The 20,118-nt window shown below is 43.7% G+C and overlaps 2 protein-coding genes and 1 long non-coding RNA gene across 3 annotated transcripts; 1 reads left to right on the forward strand and 2 right to left on the reverse strand.

The window, feature by feature from the left end:
* Positions 1-1,722: 1,722 nt before the first annotated feature.
* On the reverse strand, positions 1,723-6,503 carry LOC125514483 (uncharacterized). The gene is made up of 2 exons (XR_007286474.2): positions 4,585-6,503; positions 1,723-2,200 (listed from the first exon to the last, which is right to left on the reverse strand). It is a non-coding gene; the product is annotated as an uncharacterized LOC125514483 (long non-coding RNA).
* A 2,444-nt stretch (positions 6,504-8,947) lies between these two features.
* LOC125514482 (Ribosomal protein L7Ae/L30e/S12e/Gadd45 family protein) lies at positions 8,948-12,406 on the reverse strand. Its single transcript, XM_048679823.2, has 4 exons — positions 12,192-12,406; positions 12,031-12,100; positions 11,211-11,316; positions 8,948-9,218 (listed from the first exon to the last, which is right to left on the reverse strand). The coding sequence occupies exons 1-4, from the start codon at positions 12,304-12,306 to the stop codon at positions 9,057-9,059; spliced, it is 453 nt and encodes a 150-aa protein (XP_048535780.1). The 5' UTR covers positions 12,307-12,406; the 3' UTR covers positions 8,948-9,056.
* Positions 12,407-12,504: 98 nt separating this feature from the next.
* On the forward strand, positions 12,505-15,881 carry LOC125514481 (ribosomal RNA-processing 7 protein). Its single transcript, XM_048679821.2, has 9 exons — positions 12,505-12,711; positions 12,811-12,957; positions 13,347-13,664; positions 13,871-13,957; positions 14,066-14,152; positions 14,258-14,401; positions 14,800-14,897; positions 15,112-15,322; positions 15,551-15,881. Exons 1-9 carry the CDS (start codon positions 12,696-12,698, stop codon positions 15,640-15,642), a joined length of 1,200 nt encoding a protein of 399 aa, XP_048535778.1. The 5' UTR covers positions 12,505-12,695; the 3' UTR covers positions 15,643-15,881.
* The last annotated feature ends 4,237 nt before the right edge of the window (positions 15,882-20,118 follow it).

A 20,118-nucleotide genomic window follows, 5' to 3' on the forward strand; every position in this document is an offset into this window, starting at 1 on the left:
GATGCTTGTGTTATAAAAACAGGACAACAAGAACAGGTGAAACTTTAATGATTGCTTATGCATCTTCTATTCTGATATGTTATAACCATGGCCATCTATAAAACTCTGCAGCTTCCAGCTTGTGTTATACACAAATTTCTACTATGCATTCAAAGTTGCTGATGAGGACATCAACAAGGTGTTGTGCTTATCCTGGGCGGATGGCTACTCGATAAAAGTGTATCAGTTATATGGTGATTGTTTGAGTTTTGGCACGACATACAAGACGAACCGTTACAATATGCCATTTGCACCATTTGTTGGCATCACTCAACATGGGCCCCTCTCTCGACGCCGCCTCCTACGACAAAACAAAGGTCCCCCAGTTGCGTCCAAGTTAGAAGACATGCAGTTGTGTGCTTGTAGTGGGACATGCAACTGGCTCCATCTCTCTCAACGCCGCCCCTTCCGACAAAAACAAAGGCCCCCCCCAATTGCGACCAAGTTAGAAGACATGCAATTATGTGCCTAGTGCGGGACATGCAACTAGCCCCCTCCGACAAAATAAAGGTCCCCAATTATGACCAAGTTAGAACCCATGCAGTTGCGTGCCTAGTGTGGGACATGCAACTGGCCCCTCTCCCCGTACAACAAAAAAATGGAAGTCGAGTTGCGACCAAGTTATAAGACATGCAATTGCGACCATGCCGGAATTAGAAGACATGCAATTGTGTGCCTAGTGTGGGACATGCAACTGGCCCTCTCTCTCTCTCTCTCGATGCCTCTTCCTCCAACAAAATAAAGATCCCCAGTTGCGACCAAGTTAGAAGACATGCAGTTGCGTGCCTAGTGTGGGACATGCAACTGGCCCCCTCTCTCTCGGCGTTGCCTCCTCCGACAAAATAAAGGTCCCTAGTTGCGACAAAGTTAGAAGACTGCGGTTGTGTGTCCTATTGCGGGACATGCAACTGGCCCCTTTCCCTGTACAAGAAAAATGGAAGTCGAGTAGCGACCAAGTTATAAGACATGCAACTGGCCCCCCTCTCTCAACGCCGCCTCCTCCGACAAAACAAATGTCCCCAGTTGCGACCAAGTTAGAAGACATGCAGTTGCGTGCCTGTTGTGGGACAAGTAATTGGTGCCTCTCCCCGTACAACAAAAATTGAAACCGAGTTGCAACCAAGTTATAAGACATGCAGTTGCGACCATGCTGGGAGACATGCAATTGCGTGCCTAGTGTGGGGCGTGCGACTGGCCCCCTCTCTCTCGACACCGCCCCTCCGACAAATCAAAGGTCCCTAGTTGCGATCATGTTACAAGAGATGCACTTGCGTGCCTATGTGGGACATGCAACTGGCCCCTCTCTCTCAACGCCGCCCCCTCTGACAAAAAACAAAGGCCCACCCAATTGCGACCAAGTTAGAAGACATGCAATTGTGTGCCTGTTGTGGGACATGCAACTGGGCCTATCTCTCTCGACGCTACCCCGTCCGACAAAAACAAGAGAGAATTCCTTATTTGACACTACTCAAAAATGTGATTCCTTATTTGGCCCTGAAAAAGTTTTTCTTCCTTATTTGACACTTGATCTAAATTTCTTTCCTTATTTGACACTCTAGTTCATTTTGTGCACTAACGGTGTTAAATAAGGATATGAAAAGACACTTTTGCCCCTAGTGCGTTATGTGACCAAAATTTTGTGCAAGACAAAAGCAACATTACTGTGACATATTTAGTCAAAGATTAAATGACCAAATGAGCCTTAATCAAGTAACACATATATAATCGTCAGTTTCGCGCCACCCTTCCTATGTCATAATTATCTAACACAAAACGTTGTCATTCTTTAGTACAAGTTTAAAAACCTACGGATAATAATGATGATAAGAAAACAGTGTGAAAAAGAAAGCCCATGGCTGCTCCTTTTTTGTACACTTGAGTCAACAGCTAACAAGCTGACTCGCAATGAAAAGAAACTAATGGTGAAAAAAATGGAGATCGTGATGCTGTGATTGAAGAGTTGCATGCCTAGAGTCACAGTTGCGGTGCCATCCGGCTTGATCGTTGTCAGCCTGATCTCTTTCTCACGTATATCCAGTGCATCTCAGCCTCCATCAAGCTAATCAAATGGACGATGCTCGCTCATCGGGTTCACCTATCACGGCGCCAAGCACAAACTGAGACTATAGAGATATCACTTGATTCTTGAAAGTCCTTGTACCTGCATATCAGCAGATGCAAATTAAAGCATGCAAACTGAGAAATCCATGCAGATACGATGACAGATATTATATGATGATAATAGAAATCTCTAGAAAAAATCATGGGCTTCTACCCTCTCGTCGTGCAACAAATTCCCCACTAAAATCAAGCACGATAAATTGGTACTACTGCACGCAACACACTAAAAGCAGATAGTCTGTACCGTTGACTAATTAAATCAAGGGATGGAAGAACTTTTAACACTCCAAAATAATCTAGTCGTTACCTAGTATCAGCACAACCTAGTCAATCAACTAAGCCTTGGATCCCAGCATCAGCCAAGCCCGAGCTTGAGCTCGCATCCACGCCCAACCCTGCAGCCGCGGCAGCGTCTCCGCCATTGCCCTTTCTCACAGCCGCGCCATGGCCCAGACCGCAGCAGAGCTCACGGACGCGCTCTCTGCAGCCCCGCCATGGTCAGAGCTAGCATCTGTGCTCGCCGACGGGTGCTCTGCTCCCTTGCCATTCCTTCCCTCCGCCACCATGCCTTGCCTACCCTCCGCAGCCACCCTCTGGCTCTCATAGCTCTCGTCGCCGCCACTATGTGTCGCGCCGCCGTTAGGGCTTTGGGGATAGGGACGGGATGATTGGGTTAGGTGTTTTTTCCAGTGCACTAACAGAGGGGTAGTTTGGTCACGGAGGAAAAAAAATTGACGGCAGACTGTAACGGGGTGCAGGGCAATGTCAAATAAGGAAGTAAATTCAGACCTGCTGCCAAATAGGGAAGAAAAAAGTTTCTAGGGTCAAATAGGGAATCACATTTTAAGGCAGTGTCAAATAAGGAATTCTCTCCAAAAACAAAGGTCCCCCAGTTGCGACCAAGTAAGAAGATATGCTTTTTCGTGTCCTAGTATGGGACATGCAACTGGCCCCTCTCCTCATCTAGCAAAAAAATGAAACTCGAGTTGCGACCAAGTTATAAGACATGCAATTGCAACCATGTTGGGAAAAGACATGCAGTTGCGTGCCTAGTGCGGGCCATGCAACTGTCCCCCTCTCTCTCAACGCCGCCCCTCTGACAAATCAAAGGTTCCCAGTTAGGACCAAGTTAGAAGATATGCAGTTGCGTGCCTTTGTGGGACATGCAACTGGCCCCTCTACCAGTACAACAAAAATGAAAACTCGAGCTGTAACCAAGTTATAAGACATGTAGTTTCATGCCTAAAGTTGAGCATGCAACTAGGCTCCTCTCTCTCTCTCGACGCCGCCCCCTCCGACAAAAACAAAGATCCCCATAGTTGCGACCAAGTTAGAAGACAAGTACTCTGAACTTAATCCGAATCAAAAAGATCCCCTCATATCTACTGAATTAGGCACACAAACATTTCAATCAATAAAAAAATTGGACAAAAAATATGCCCTCAGATTCTATGCTTCAATCTAGTAATCATTCTCTTATATTCCAGAAAAACAAGAGAGTTTTGAACATGCTATTGATTAATACAGTTTCAGCCAGAAATATGACAAAAACAAATGAACATGCCCCCTCCTACCTAGTGACATATTCAGTAACAAATCTTTCTCTTATTACAGGGGAAAGATTTCAAAAAACATGCTACTCATTAATAAAAAAGGGTTCCATATGAAAAATCTGAAAAAACAAAATAATTAAGGATACCACACTCTCTATTGATAGATTCAGTAAATTATCTCTATTGTTTCTAGTAAACAAAAATAGGGTTTCATTAAAATCTAAAAAACTAAAACTAAAACAACAGACTAAGCCACTCCATTCAACAAAAAAATAATCAAAACATACTACTGATTTCACAAAAATGCTACTCATTTTGATGGGTTTGGGTTCAGTAATATATATGAGGGGGGTGGGGTTCAGTAATTTCACATACATGCTACTGATTAAGAATAGGGTCCCATAACAAAATCTGAAAAAACAAAAGAAGATACCCACTCCCCTATGATAGATTCAGTAAGTATCTCTCTCGATTCCAGTAAAATAAATAGGGGTTTCATTAAACAATCTAAAAAATAACAAAAACAACAGACTGAGCCACTGTATTCCACAAACAAAAAAGGAATCCTCAACCATTCTACTGATTTCACAAAAACATGCTACTGATTTCAGGGGGGTTGGGTTTGGGTTCAGTAACAAAAAATGAGGTAGTCTGGGTCAGTAATAATCCTCAACACATACAAAAAAGAGGACACTCTACATATCACTGCTTGAATAAAAAAGGATCGATTCTATGCTTCAAATCAGGTCTACTGCTCTCGCCCAACAAAAACAAGAAAATGGAACCCAAAACTCCCTCAGATCTACTACTCTCGTCCAACAAATCAAATGGAAAAGCAAAGATGGAAGAAAAAGAGGGGGTTAGCACTTACTCCATCAGCAGCGTCCCCCATACTCTCGTTGGACGTTGAGCAGCACAGCAATTCCTTCGTTTGCTGCAGAGATCTTCAGATTTTGACAGAGGTAAAAAGTGATAGAGAGAGAAGGGGGGAGAGGGGAATGGATAGAGACGAATGACTGCAGCTTCCCCTCCTCTAATTTACCACCGGTGGCCGCTTCCCCTCCCCTGTAACAAACGTCAAAAAGAAGAAAGCAGACCGAGAAAAAAAAATCAAGATAGAAACAGACAAACAAAAAAGCCCAGCCCACGAAAGAGCAAAACGCTCACCCTCGGCCGCGCTAAGGCGAACTGACTAGTCCGAGCCCACCGCGCCTTAGACAGGCCGAAAAAGGCACAAAAACGACCCAGCGTGAATCTACAAGCAACAAACGGATCGGACGGCTCACCAGTCGACTGAGACTTCACGAAGTCTCAGTCAACTGATTTTTAGCAGCTCTGTTTTCATAGACGTGCGCCGTGTCGTGTGTTCCAGCGCCTCAGATGAGGGCCAAAAAGTGCCAACCCCAAACCCAAACCAATTTACATTTGTCCGTGCAGACAACTCTGAATCTGAAGCGAGCTCTCTTTATTTTGCTATAACTTTGTTTGTATTTTTGGTGTTCCATCCAAACTGAAGATCCCTTTAGGATCTATATAGATCTGCATGTTATTTGGCTGCCTGCATCGTAGTAACACCTTTATGCACCGTGTTTGCTTGCTCGCATAGGCTGTGCTTATACTGGCGCACGGTGTTTGGTTGCATATGAGTATAGAGGTGTAGTCACTTTGTACCCTTCATGGTGAGCTTACCCGCTACTACACCTTAGAAACCATCACACCAATCACATCAACAAAACAATACTACAACCATGACGAACTGGACGAAGATGATGAAGTTCTTCGGCCCAAAGTGTAGATCCGCAATTCCAAGTTCAACATTGCATGCCTGCTTGAGCACGGCCTTGGAGTAAATCCTCTGCTGCATGCCTTGTCTTAAACCCTCTATGGCAGCTGTTGTTGTAACCTGACACTTGTGTATTGTATGCTTCCCATGAACTGTAAACCCCTGAAACCCTCACGTGGAACACCACATATCACTTTTTCTAACATTGCAGAAGAGCAACAGACCAAGCAACAAGCAATGGCCAATGAGAACACTAGACATGAAACATGAGTAAGCATTCATGATCATATGGCATAGCAAGTTCATCCTATCACTACTATGGTGCCATCCTACCACCACATTCAAAAGAGGGTGGTGTCCTACCACCGCAAGTTCGCCATCGGCGTGAGGGGTTAATATACCACCTCATTGAAATATACATGCCAACATCAAGAGTTTATCAAGCCCTAGCTACCACAAAATGTACATCGTCGTCGTCATCACATCGCCATCGCCGTCGAGGATCATGCACGCCATCACCACCAGCAGAAACAACACTAGCAGTAGTGCTTGCCCTGCAAGGCCCTCAGCCAGAGCACTCTATGGGCGTCTCCCATGGCAACAACCCAACCCCCTGGGCTTTGTTGTCCAGCAGGTGGCTGAGAGCCGCCATGAGAGCCTCTGGGATGAAGCCACCTTGGTCCATGACGATGATGTAGAGTTCAAGGTGGACGTCGACCGGCTTGCTCTCCCTGATGGCGGTGGCGACCTCCTTCACGCCTTGAGTCATGCTGGTGAAGACGGTCAGCTCGTCCTTCATCAAGGCTCCCCTCTTCCTCTTCCTATCAAGCACCGGAAACATGATCACCATCCTTGTCAGGACCATCAAGGTTGATGGTCTCTGACTCCTGGGTGTCTGGATACTTGGGCCTAGGCGAGTTCAGCGGCTGATTGGAGCCCAGGGCATGCTAGCCGGTTGCCAGCGCAAAAGAGAAGATTTATTGCATCTGGTGGTAGTTCTGGATGGGTGTATTGAGAAACTGTGCGTGCTTGGGGTGAAGCTAAGAATTAAACACAGTAGAGTGTTTAGTTAGAATGGCATGCTACAAAGGCTTAAATAGGTGGTGACTTAGAATGACATGGTTTGCAGCTAACCATGGTGTGGCCTTGGCAGTGCTCTGCCTTCAAAATGATCGAGCAAGTGTCATTATCCCATAAAGCCCCGTTCAGGTCTCTGAGCTAGGACACTGTGATCCACCTCACTTTCCACTTGCTGAGGTGGTTGTAGACCTGGGTCAAGGTGACCTCTTGTGCATAAAAGTCAAACACCTGCTTTGCAACAACGTTCAAGTGTTCCTCCTTGAAGCCTTTGTCAGTCCTCGCCACACTAGTTACGATCTCACACATCTTGTTAAGCACGAGCGTCGACAGGAACGGCTGCCACTTCATGGAGTTCCCCCTGCCGTCCTTCTTATCCTTTGCGGCCGACTTTTGAGTAGCAACACTGGGCTGAGCCAGTGCTGAAGCCACAAATGGAGGAACCATAACCGACACCTCGAAAACATCTGAATCAACGGGCATCTGGTCGATGGGAGGCTGGGAGTCCGTGACTTAGGACACCGGGAACTGGCTCTTGGACACGACAAGGGCCTGACTAAACTCTTGCGTGCTCATGTCCTACAAGCGGGAGCATCATCAAGACCACATCACACAACACATGGACAATATGAACTACCACTAAATATGTACAGTGTGAATGAACACGACATATGGACAAATCGAATGAGCACTACCACATGCATAGACGGATGATCTAGTTCAACACAGCAGCTCAAATCATAGCAAGAAGTTCAATAACTAGCACAAATACTTGCATACTCCCTCCGTCCGGTGAAGAATGGACATCTAGAGATTTTAGGACAAATTATGAAGTCAAGTAAAAAATGCATTGGAAAAGTGCAAGACATCAATCTCTCTCCTCTTTAATTAACCAACCCCCAATGAGCTAAGTGCATATAGAAATTAAGAAGATCATGTGTAGATTGTTATTGGTCTTAATTACCGTGTGATGAGAGAGAAGTATTTTTTTTCTACTTTAAAGTGCATTGGAAAGATAGAAGTACACTCTTTTGTGGACAAATTTTGAAGCCAAACGTATACTCTTTACCGGATGGAGGGAGTACTACACATCAAACATACTACCAATCCATCCGTCACCACTAGCAATCAATCGTTGCCGACATGAAAAAGCTTCTAGCATGCTTCAGATCCATCACCACTAGCTACTAGAACATCACACTTACATAGATCGGAAGATCTACTCCTACCACATACTCACAAATCTATCTAGAACTAGTAGAGAGAAGGGGGTGAATGAACTCACAGACGCCATCGGAGCAGCCGTGAAGGAGGCGTTGAACACATTGGAGAAGAGAAGGAGTTGAATCGCCGCCGCTGTCAACTGGTGGCCGGAGCACTAGCTTCGCTTACCTCGCCGTCGATGTGGCTCCGCGCCGGTGGGAAAACTCGAGAGGGGGGAAATGGTGACGGGAGTTTTGCTGCTGTTGTGAGGCTGGCTATATAGTGCAGCCATGAAGGCACTGATCACGTCCGAGAAGAGGAGTCGTCGAATCACCGCCGTCGTCAACTGATGGCCGGAGCACTAGCGCCGCTTACCTCGCCATCGATGTGGCTCCGTGCCGGTGGGAAAGCTCAAGAGGGGAAATGGTGACGGGAGTTTTGCCACTGCGGTGAGGCTGGCTATATAGCGCAACCGTGGAGGCGCTGAACACGTCGAAAAAGAGGAGTCGAATTGCCGCCGCCCATCAACCGATGGCCAGAGAGTAGCGCCGCTTACCTCATCGCTGATGTGGCTCCACACAGGAGGGAAAGCTCGAGAGAAGGGAAATGATGACGTGAGTTTTGCCGCTGCGGTGAGGCCGACCGAATCGGCTGGCGGTGACACCAATTCATGCGTTCCTCACGGGCCAAACAGCACATTTTCCTTCGGCGCGGGCCTGTCTGAGCCTAATGTGATCAACCAAACGCTAGATAAACGAACTACAAAAATTTAGAGGGTCCAACTATGAAAAAGGCATCCATTTCTTCTCTTTCCCCCTATTGGAAACATCTGTTTCATGCCACTTCCACTATACATCCTCTATCAGTCATAGAAAATTTCTGTGTTTGTCCAAAAGCACAACTGCAGAATTTCTGTGTAGGACATCCATGGCACCTCGCACTGCATTTTCCCCATTCCTATCAAAACCCTAAGATATTGCTTGCTCTCGGTGGTCCCAGACAACCAATTTTTAATATTAGCTACTCCACAGAAGCGAACATGGCTCGAGCGCTCAGGTAATCACATCTATGCAACATCAACGATAACGATTTGCTCACCGATATTAGTTAATAGTGCACTATTTTTTTATCTAATCGCCAACCGAATAGCACAGTACCAGACTCACGATGCTTAAAGCTCCCTGATAAACACGTCGATCACTAACAAGGATAGGGTGACAAAATCATGCTACATAATACAGACAGAAAGATGTTCATGGTTCCTCCCCATGGAAATGTTCTCAGAACAAAGCAGATGTAGCCTCAGCAACTTCAGATACAACCTGCTTGTATTCCGATTCCAGTTTCTCCTTCACCTCTTCAGTGATCTCCCCCTTGGCTGGCTTGGTCATCACCAATACGCAGCAGGTGGGCCTCTTGGTGGTCCCCGCAGTCGCAAGCTCCTGTTAAAGGGAAGCAACCACAATACATTAGCTTAATCTCAAGGCAACAGTGACATCCATCAGTGCAAGTATAATCACAACATACGACGACCATCTCCTCTGCTTCACCATCATATTTGTTATTATTCCTTCAAATTTTGTGGTGATATGAAGGCAAATAACTGGTAGCTGATACTATGCATTTTACTTTCCAAATGTGTCACGTTTCTTAACATCATCAGGCTTGGAACGGTTTCACGCTTGCATGTAACATGGGCCATGTACAGGCGCAAGACAGACTTCTCAAGGAAACCATAGACAATGAGTAGTGCTGTGGCAAATGGGTAACAAAAATGGACCAACATACAAACCCAATGAAGAACCCTATGCTGTCAAGACCTGCCAGCAACCATCTTGGTCTGCCCAGCTTAGAGTAGGCCATAGGGAAGAATAATGAGATAAGACCCATGTAAGGTACTAAGGCAGTTGTACCTAAGTTTGCAAAAGGATTTTAAAGGGTGTGCCTTTTTCTCAATTAGACAACACACTGGGAAGAAAAATAACAGCAATTGACAAGACAACTATGTGATGCTCCTTAGTTGCTATGCACCCACAGAAACATTTTTTTTAACTTGTTCACTCACGTTATTTATTAAAATGCAGGGATAGAGCCTGGCTCCAATTCTGGTGAAATAAAAAGCAACAACCTTAACTTCCTAATTGGAATGATTCCCCGCTCTAATTAGATGTTAAAAATAGGTTAGTGTCGGGCGTGGGGAAAGGTTATGTGATGATGCTCCTAGTTGCTATGCTCTCCCACAGAAACATTTTTTTACCTTGTTTACTCACGTTATTTAGTAAAATGCAAGGAAAATACACCAAGGTGGTTATAAAGACACACTGGTTGCTGACATATATTTCGCTGGACAATAGAGTAGATATGTAAAGCCAAATATGCAAGTTTTTTTAACATCAGGCCTGTAAATGATTTATGTTGGCCTGTGATGTGGGCTTGGTACAGCAATACAGTTACAAATATATACATCAGGAAAACATGCATGCTATCTCAAATGAGCATGCGGAGGCAAATGGGTGACTCCACTTATCAAACATTTTTTAACCCAATATAGATCTTCTGTGTCAGACTGATAGATAAGCTGGTAAAGCGACAATCTTAGGTCTATATCGACTCAACAGAATGCAAGGTGCAAACATATGATTTAGAACATAAACTGTCTGATTCTAATTCAGCTATAGTAAAGTGGACAAATAAAATGTCAAGAGATGTTTCTTTTCTCATTAGTTCCAGCACAGATAATTGAATAGAACACTTGAAAAGCAAATGATAAGACAACTACATGGTGCTCCTTAGAATGTGATGTGCCCAGGGAGGGGAACATTGCAAGGTACTAAAAGTAGAGAAAACAAATAGCTTTCAACTCGATAGCATGGGCATTACTACTAGCTATCAGAAAGACAGAAGAGAGCTTTCTTTTGATGTTCAAACAATTAGTTGATGGTGAGAATCTACTCCCTCCGTTTCTTTTTAGTCCGCATATAATGTTTGGTCAAAGTCAAGCTTTGTAAAATTTGACTAACTTTATATTAAAAAATATAAACATTCACAATATGAAATCAATATTATCATATGCACAATGAAACATATTTTCATACCATATAGTTTTAGTATTGTACATGTTCATATTTTTTTATATAAGTTTGGTCAAACTTTGTGTAGTTTGACTTTGACCAAATCTTATATGCAGAGTAAAAAGAAACGGAGGGAGTAATAACCAAATAAAAACTATGTGAAAGATCCAAACAAATGAAGAAAAAATGTGCGCCAGTTGCACCACTTTGTTGACTTGGTCATCATAGCATGAAGCATCAACTGGCCAGGATTTTAGGTTGTTAAGGTTATAAGGAGACACAGTAATTGCAAATGCGTGATAAGATACAACTCATTGATCACAACAAACTAAACATAAATATTGGAGTGAAAATGCAGCATACCTCTTTTGATGTCACATATATGTATGGGACATTAGCTTCCTCACAAAGTATGGGAAGATGTGTAATCACATCGATAGGAGAGATGTTTCCGGCAATTACACACAACCTGCATGAAACAGAACAATATGTGTCAATGAAATTAGGCAAGTCAAGCCACTGAATGCATAACATAGATAATGACACAACCAGTCCTTGACTTCATGTAGTGGCAAATGGGCAATCCCATCATCAACAAGAGTAGCACACTAAATCATTCAGTATGTACACTGTATGGATGTTTTAAATGACACATATGAGACCAGGTCTCACGGTTAGCAGGTGAGACCCGTCCTGATGGATGACACGTGGCATTCACAAATCACAAAGCATCTAATCCCCCCCCCCCCCCTGATTTTAAGTGGGGGGTGGGGGATGCTTTGTGATTTGTGAATGCCACGTGTCATTCATCAGGATGGGTCTCGCGTGAGACCTGGTCTCATAGAATTCTTTTCCATGACATATGCACTACACTACTAGACACAACTTGCAAGCAAGTCAAATAAATGCACGACATGTTTCAGGGAAGAGTTATCTGCCCTTGGTTGATTGCTATTACCAAGTATCACCCGCACCACACTTAGCAACAAGTTCTGACAGAGGAATTAAGCCCAGAGCTCTCTAGGACAATACCATACTACAGTCTACTGCATCTAAAGAAATATAAGAGGTTTAGATCACTAAAGTGGTGACCTAAACGCTCTTATATTTCTTTACAGAGGAGTACTAATTACTCCTACCAGCAGGGACTATACAGTAAACGAGTAGAGCTGGAAATACCAACCCTTTGCTCCCACGACGGATGCTCTTGACCACCTCCTTGACCCCGCGCTTCAGGCACTTGGCCTCCGAGGCTGGCAAACACGCGGACAACAACCACATCATGAATGAACCCAGGAAAGCTTGATTTGGGCCAAAAAAGGGAACGGGGACAATCACACGAACCTCGGCGAACGAGCTTGAGGGTTTTCTTGGAGAGCTTCTTGCCGGCGAGCGGCTTGGCGATGGGGGCCAGCGCCACCGGGGTCTTCTTCTTCTCCGTCTCCGTGTCGCTCCCCATCGCCGCTGCTGCTGTCGCCGCCGCCGCCGCCTTGGTGACTTCGCGGGTTTAGGTGGGTGGTGGAGCTAGGGTTTTAGGAGAGGACTCGGCACGCCAAGCCGCTCGCTATTAAAAGGGGCTTTGGGCCGGTGACTCCACTGGTCCCTGGACTGCGGGCCCGGTTAGAATTAGGCCCACCCGTCAGAACATGCTCGTGGGCAGTTGAGCCCGGTAGAAAGAAACCCATTGAGACGCCCAAACCCTACCGCGCCTCGCAGCTCCCGCCTCCCGGACGCCGACACCCAGCAGCCGCCGCCGGCGCCTCCGCCCGACGCCGACGAGGGCTTATTCTCCACCGATTCTCTTCGTGTTCCTCCTCGTGGACGCTTCGTTGCTGATTTGTTCTCGGCATGGGCAAATCCAAAGGTGCGGAAACTTTCCCCTTTATGCACGCACCCTGTTGCTTCTCGATTGAATCAGTTCGAATTTGTGAGGCGAAAGTAAAAAAAATGCGCTGCTTTGTAGACAAGAAGGCCTCGCGGGAAGCCAAGGTTGATAAGAAGCTGGCGCTTGGGCTTGGAGTGAAGAGGAAGCAGCTGAAGAAGAAGAAGGATAGAGTTTTAGATGCTGCCGTTGAGAGCGAGGGCGCTGCCGGACATGCTATCGCGGAAGGTATTCGCAATCCCTGCCATTTTGTTTTGGATAATTATGGGTTAAGCCCATCCTAGAGTGAAGTTTTTATGCTTAAAAATGTCCATTCATCGCCTCAGCAAAGGGTAAGAGAATGATCCAGTGGTACATCGTCAATCACGGTTGTAGAAACGTAGAATGGTATGACAGAAAAGCATTCTGATAACCTTCGAACTCATCGGTGTCTCATGTGCACGGCAAAATAGCTTGAGTTCCGTCTCATTTCCTGAGCGCTTGTTAATTTTTTGGTTCCAGCTCTTTGAGTTGTTTATTAGGCCCTACTTATGACTGACAACTATTGTCAAAGCGTGAAATGGAACTATGTCTTGTAGTATAATGGTTTATCTCTTATCGTTGCTTCTTACATATAGGAAGCAAGAAGATTGTATTGGTGAAGCAAAAGAAGAAAATTAAGCATGCCAAAGTAACAAGCTGTTGTACCAAGGCTCATAATTTGGTGACTCTCAATGAGGATGAGGCAACACCTAAGCTGAAGAAGAAGAAGAGCAAAAAACAGCTAAAGGAAAGCAAAAGTCCTGTTGAGGTACAAAGTCCATTGGACAGTAATGATGCTGGAACACTTAAGCTGAAGAAGAAGAAAAGGAAGGTGAAGGAAGGGAAGAGCTCTGTTGAGCCCAATGATGCAGATGATATCCTGCATGAAAATCTCGATGAAGAAACTCTAAACGGTAAGATTGCTTCTGAGTTGCCACTTTGTCTGCTGTGCTACCTTTCAATCATGATGAGTAATGTTGATATTTTTCACATTTATTCTTGACAAATAGTTTTTCATCTGTGCAAGCAACTATGGCCTTTTCCTTTTTTTTATCGGTAAATAGTAATTCCTGAAATTTTCTTTTCACTAATAATAGATGTGCATATATATTTTATGCAGCTGATGTCAACCAACTTCCAGCAGAGAGTGAAGTTATGGATATTGGGGAACCAGAAAAGGCAAAGAAACGAAAGAAAAAAAAGACAGGTAGGCTGCTGTACTTGTATCCTAAACACAGTTTTTCTCAATTACCAGCTATCTGTTGCATAAATATTTTTGTTTCACTAATAGTAGATGTACATATAATTTATGCAGCTGATGTCAACCAAGTTGCAGCAGAGAGTGGAGTTATGGACATTGGGGAACCAGAAAAGGCAAAGAAACGAAAGAAAAATAAGACAAGTAGGCTGCTGTACTTTTATCCTAAACAAAGTTTTTCTCAATTATCAGCTCTCTATTGCATAAATATTTGTGTTTCCTGACATGCATTCTTTTCATTGGACGCAGAGAAAGTAAAGCAATCTGGGGAAGTCAACAGGACAGATATGCAGGTATCAGTTAGAGAGGACAATTTGGAGGTGCATGAAGTTGATACCGCAAATGTTGCTGAGATTGCATCAGTCGATGAAGACTGTTCCAGAGGAATGAAAAGTAATGTCTACACTTCTGGTTTTTTGTTGCCGAAAAGATGTATTTCACTAGCATATATAAAGATCCACTGTCTAGTGTCCACAATGAAAAGGACAGAATGTATTGTGTCCAAATACACTTCCAAGGAATATCATTTCTTAGACTTGTTTAAATCAAAAGATTCATACGAGCTAATTTCATCATGAAACTTACAGATCTATAAGTCTAGCTTGTTACAATCAGCCTAACTGTTAATCATATGCAGTGCGGACTGTAAGGGCCCTTATTAGTTGATATTGTGCTCAAATGAGTTCCACAGTGTTTATGTATCTTTCCTTTTTATACTGGAACCTGCAAATTGATCCACCAAAGTCCAAAATGGCAAATACTGATATGTGGTGTGACTGGTGTCTTGTCAGAATGGATCTTGGAGTACAGACAGAAGCGGCCAGGCTTGAAAGTCTTGCAGCAAAATATAGATGTGTTTATAACTGCACATGAGGAACAACAAGAGCGGGTGCGTATTTTCCATTCATTGAACATTCAAGAATCTGAAGTCAACTGTCCTGATTTATAGCTAGCTTGTTCCGTAAATATTCATTGAATATCTGAAGTTATTTTGCAAGTTGAGACAAGTTATTTATTACAGGAAGAATTTCCCCTATGTTTGTTTTGGCATAGCAACTGCATCATTGTTGTTTTGTCATGTGGTACCTATTTGATTAATTCAGGAGAAGAAGGAAAGAGAGGCAGCAGCTGCAGAAGATGGGTGGACAGTGGTGATGCATCATAAGGGTCGGAAGAAGACTACAGATGCTGAAACTGGAACAGCGGTTGGCTCTGTATCTCTGGCTGCAATGCAAGAGAAAATGGCTCAGAAGAAACCCAAGGAAGTTGGTCGGAACTTCTACAGACATCAGAAACGAGAAGCTCAAATGAGTGGTATGTCAAAAAGCATTTTTATGGATTCCCTATTTAACCATTGGTGCAGTTTAACTTTAATTACTCCTAATGCTCAGTACATGTATGATGCATTAGAATGTAGACTATGTTCAGCGCTGTAGTTTGCCATGGCAGTCTTGTGACTTTCTGTTCGGTGCATTTTTATGCAACTTGAGTGTGGCCACAGATAACTGCTAGGAGAGCTACTTACCTGTATTTGTTGTGCAGAGCTGGCGATGCTGCAGAGCAAGTTCGAGCAGGACAAGAAGAGGATACAGCAGCTGCGGGCTCAAAGGAAATTCAAGCCTTACGGATTTTGAAGGGGGCTCCTCCATGGAGAGGCAGTGTTCGTTCCACATCACTCGAGACCAGCCGTCGCTGGAGTGCTGGCTTGGTTGCTATGTTGAACGTGCACCACATTCCTTTTTTTGACAGAAAATGTTGCATCATTGGACAAATGTACCATGCTTCTTGACTGGGAACTGTGCCAGTCGTGTACAATGGCTTGAACATTCGCAGCAAATGCATTATTGGTTATCTGGCCCATTTTGTGGATCAATACTTGTGCTGTTGAGGAGCTGAAGGTGGTCGGTGAGGCAGTCGCTTAGGTTCTGCCTTCCTGGGGATTATGATGTCTCGGCAGTCGGCACCCGTGCCGTGTCTCTTGTGCTTTAATGCAAGCGTACTGGTCAATTATTTCTGCTCCTTTTTAACAGAAAAATCAGGCGCTCTACTCATTTCAGTAACAGAAAAATTGCCTGGGTTCATGGGGGATAGGTCGGAATTGTAGCGATGTGAGTATTTGATTTCTAATTTCTAGGGTTAAGGGTAGTTGTGATTTGGGGATTTTAAATTTCATCTAGTTTGCTTCATAATTGTGATTTGTTAGATCCCCAATACCATGCATGTCTTCATTTTTTGTGGATGGCACACATGCAGGAGGTTTTTGGGATGTGCAGGACATGTTCATGGTGTGTATGCAGTTGATCTGTTCATTTAGAGAGAAGGCAATTTCATGAATTACTTTGGCCACTAAATATTCTTCAGCCAGACAATGTATTTTGTGTTAATTAGTGTTTTTCAGTTAGACAATGTTGTGTAGCTAGTAGGAATTTATTTGTTATCAGTTGTCCATTTCTATAGTTTTATGAATTTTGACCACTGATTATTCATTCATCCATCCATACTTAGAGAACGAACTATGTTTTGTTCAGAATAGGCAATGTAGGTGATGTTGGTCCGAGGTTGTAGGAATTTATGCAATCAATTGTGTTAACTAGATGTTGTTCTATTAATTTGTAGGAAGGAGAAAGTTGTGATTTTATTCAACGAGTTGATTTAGAGTGGCCACGAACACTAAAGAAAGCACCGACCAACTAGGGACATGTATGAAAGTGAGAAAGTATGTAGAGTTAGGGATAGTCTTGAGCATCTTGAAGAAAAGTTTGAGTTATCTAATGGGAGAAGAAAGCTTCAGGTTGAGCATAGGAATGTGCAAGACGAACTTAAGAAAGTTGTGGAGGAGAATCAAGTGACACTAGCTCTAAAGACTAAAGCAGAACATGCTTGATTGAGGTAAGGGCATGATTGGAGCATAAGAGAGTTCTAGATGGGGCAACTTCAAATTTTCGCAAAGTGACGAGGATCAAGGCAGAGAGCGGGACAGTGATAGACTGTTGAGAAGAAAACACTTGAGTACATGGTTGCATGCTTTCTTAAAGAGAAAGATGGGGAGCATGGCAAAAATTAGGAAGATAAAGGAAATTTTGTGATGAGTAGTTATGTCCAAGTTATGTGATAATTGTTGAACTAGTAGTTATGTTCTTATGGCAATGTCCCCAATTTAATTGTGTGCTAGAGCTTTCAAGATCTCTGTCCATTCCATTGAGTTAATTGTGAGTTGAACTATCCATTTCCAGAATGATGTTTATATTGAGATGTTGATGAACACATGATGTTGAATGTGGTGTTGATGTTGATGTTACTGGTGATGTTGATTGTTGTTGAACAAGTGATGGTGATTGTTTCAGCCTAAACTGAGCACTACCTCCCCTTTATTCCGGTCATCAATTCAACATAGAAATATATGGCTATCATCATGACCACATACATAGCAAAGATATATGACCATCATCATCACAACATCACAAACAAGGCAAAACATGCACTTGCACAACATACATATCTATCAATCTAGTTACGCCACCGGTTCAAAGCAAGTTCACAACACTTGCACTAGCACCACAAGTTCAAAGGAAGCTCACAGGAAGCTCACATCACAAAATGATCATGCAGGCCTATAGTTGAGTTCCAACACTAACACATTGCTAGTGGAACCACCAACCACCACTAATACATTGCTGGAGCCCAGTGGCAGAGCTACACAAGATTGGTTGGGGGGGTGGGGGCAAGGGAGAAAATGTCCAATTCTAGGGGGGCAAAAGATGTATTTATTCCAATCTGCACCTCCATATAAAAATTTCTTCACAAAATTTACCAAACCTGGGGAGGCCATGGCCCCTGCAGGGTTGCATGTAGCTCCACCAATGCTGGAGCCTACCATAGCTGTCCACACACTCCTCACCTACAATCCTCTCAGGGCCCAAATCGGATCCGCCACACCACTACACACCCTCTGGGCATCACCATTGCACTTATTCCCGAATCACTTATGCGTGTCTCTAGCGGCAGCCTGCTTACCGCCGTGAACCTCGTTAATTAGTTCACCATTGGGCATAAATTGAAATTTAACACTAAAGTTATATTGTGGTATATACACTACTAGGGAAAAGCCTAGCAGTAGCGCGGGTTAAATACTTATCAGTAGCGCGGGTGGCCGCGCTACTGATACGGTGCTACATCTAATGCTTATCAGTAGCGCGGTTCGACCTGCACTGCTGCTATCTAGGAATAGCAGCAACGTCTGTATGCAGCACGCGCTGCTGCTAATAGCTGCAGCGCCCTTTAACAAAGAGTGCTACTGCTAAGAGCACGCTGCTGCTAAAGCCATACCCCGCGCTACTGTTATTAGTTTTTGAATTTTTTTATGCTCCTTATTTTTTGTTGCTGAATTTTTTTTAGGGCTTTATACAATAATCTCTAGCATATCATACACATACAAATGTAATCATAGTATATACATCCAAATAGTCTCATCAAATATTGTCATCATCATAATCATCATCCAACACAAAAGTGGTCTCTCATTATCATCTCGAAAATAGCGATACAAGTCTCGAATACTTGCAACTACGTCGTCATCCATCTAAACAATGATATACGTGAGAAGAGCTATCACTATGAGTGATAGCGGAACTATGCAGTACATGAGGCGGCGGTTATGAGTCCTCTCTCGCGCTAGCGTGAACCTCAAGTAACTAGCTTCTACTTCTTGTCTGCTTTTGAAGCCTTTATGGCTGGCGCCCAAGACCCCCTCCACTTGCGCCTGACACTCAGGGCACTCATCGTACACTCCCGGAACCTTCCCTTTGTACACGACGTAGCACTCCTTCTTCGCCATCAAGAATCTAGGTACCTGTTAGAGATGCATCTTCATCAAGAGAATGTACGATCATATGCAACAAAATATACTAGAGCAACACGAAAAAGAAAGGGTTAGCAACTAGATGCAACATATAGTACGCAAACTAATTAACTAGAGGTACATAGGTCATCGTACCCAAACTAACAAAGTAGCATTATGCAAATTCGGCAGGGACCGTGGACATCACAAAGTTTCATCGCTACAGAAAGTATACAAGTTCAATCGACACATATCATCATCATCGACATCGTAAATCACTACAAGTTTCATCCTTCCATATCATCAAGGATGGACCCTAGCTTCTTGAACGACGTGAGGTCATGACATTGCATGCCTATGCGAGTTCGGACGTCATCTCGCGATATAGGGCCATGGTGGAACATCCCTTCTCATTGATAACCCACAAGTATAGGGGATCACAATAGCTTTCGAGGGTAGATTATTCAACCCAAATTTATTGATTCGACACAAGGGGGGCCAAAGAATATTCTCAAGTATTAGCAGCTGAGTTGTCAATTCAACCACACCTGGAAACTTAGTATCTGCAGCAAAGTGTTTAGTAGCAAGTAATATGATAGTGATGGTAATGGTAACAAAAGAGTAACGAAAGCAAAGTAATGTTTTTGGTATTTTGTAGTGATTGTAACAATAGCAACGGGAAAGTAAATAAGCGTAAACCAGTATATGGAAAGCTCGTAGGCATCGGATCAATGATGGATAATTATGCCGAATGCGGTTCATCATGTAACAGTCATAACATAGGGTGATACAGAACTAGCTCCAATTCGTCAATGTAATATAGGCATGTATTCCGAATATAGTCATACGTGCTTATGGAAAAGAACTTGCATGACATCTTTTGTCCTACCCTCCCGTGGCAGCGGGGTCCTAATGGAAACTAAGGGATATTAAGGCCTCCTTTTAATAGAGAACCGGAACAAAGCATTAGCACATAGTGAATACATGAACTCCTCAAACTACGGTCATCACTGGTAAGTATCCCGATTATTGTCACTTCGGGGTTAACGGATCATAACACATAATGGGTGACTATAGACTTGCAAGATAGGATCAAGAACTCTCATATATTGATGAAAACATAATAGGTTCAGATCTGAAATCATGGCACTCGGGCCCTAGTGACAAGCATTAAGCATAGCAAAGTTATAGCAACATCAATCTCAGAACAGTGGATACTAGGGATCAAACCCTAACAAAACTAACTCGATTACATGGTGAATCTCATCCAACC

Source organism: Triticum urartu, chromosome 6A, assembly GCF_056163025.1.
Source record: "Triticum urartu cultivar PI428250 chromosome 6A, HENAU_Tu73, whole genome shotgun sequence".
NCBI lineage: Eukaryota > Viridiplantae > Streptophyta > Magnoliopsida > Poales > Poaceae > Triticum > Triticum urartu.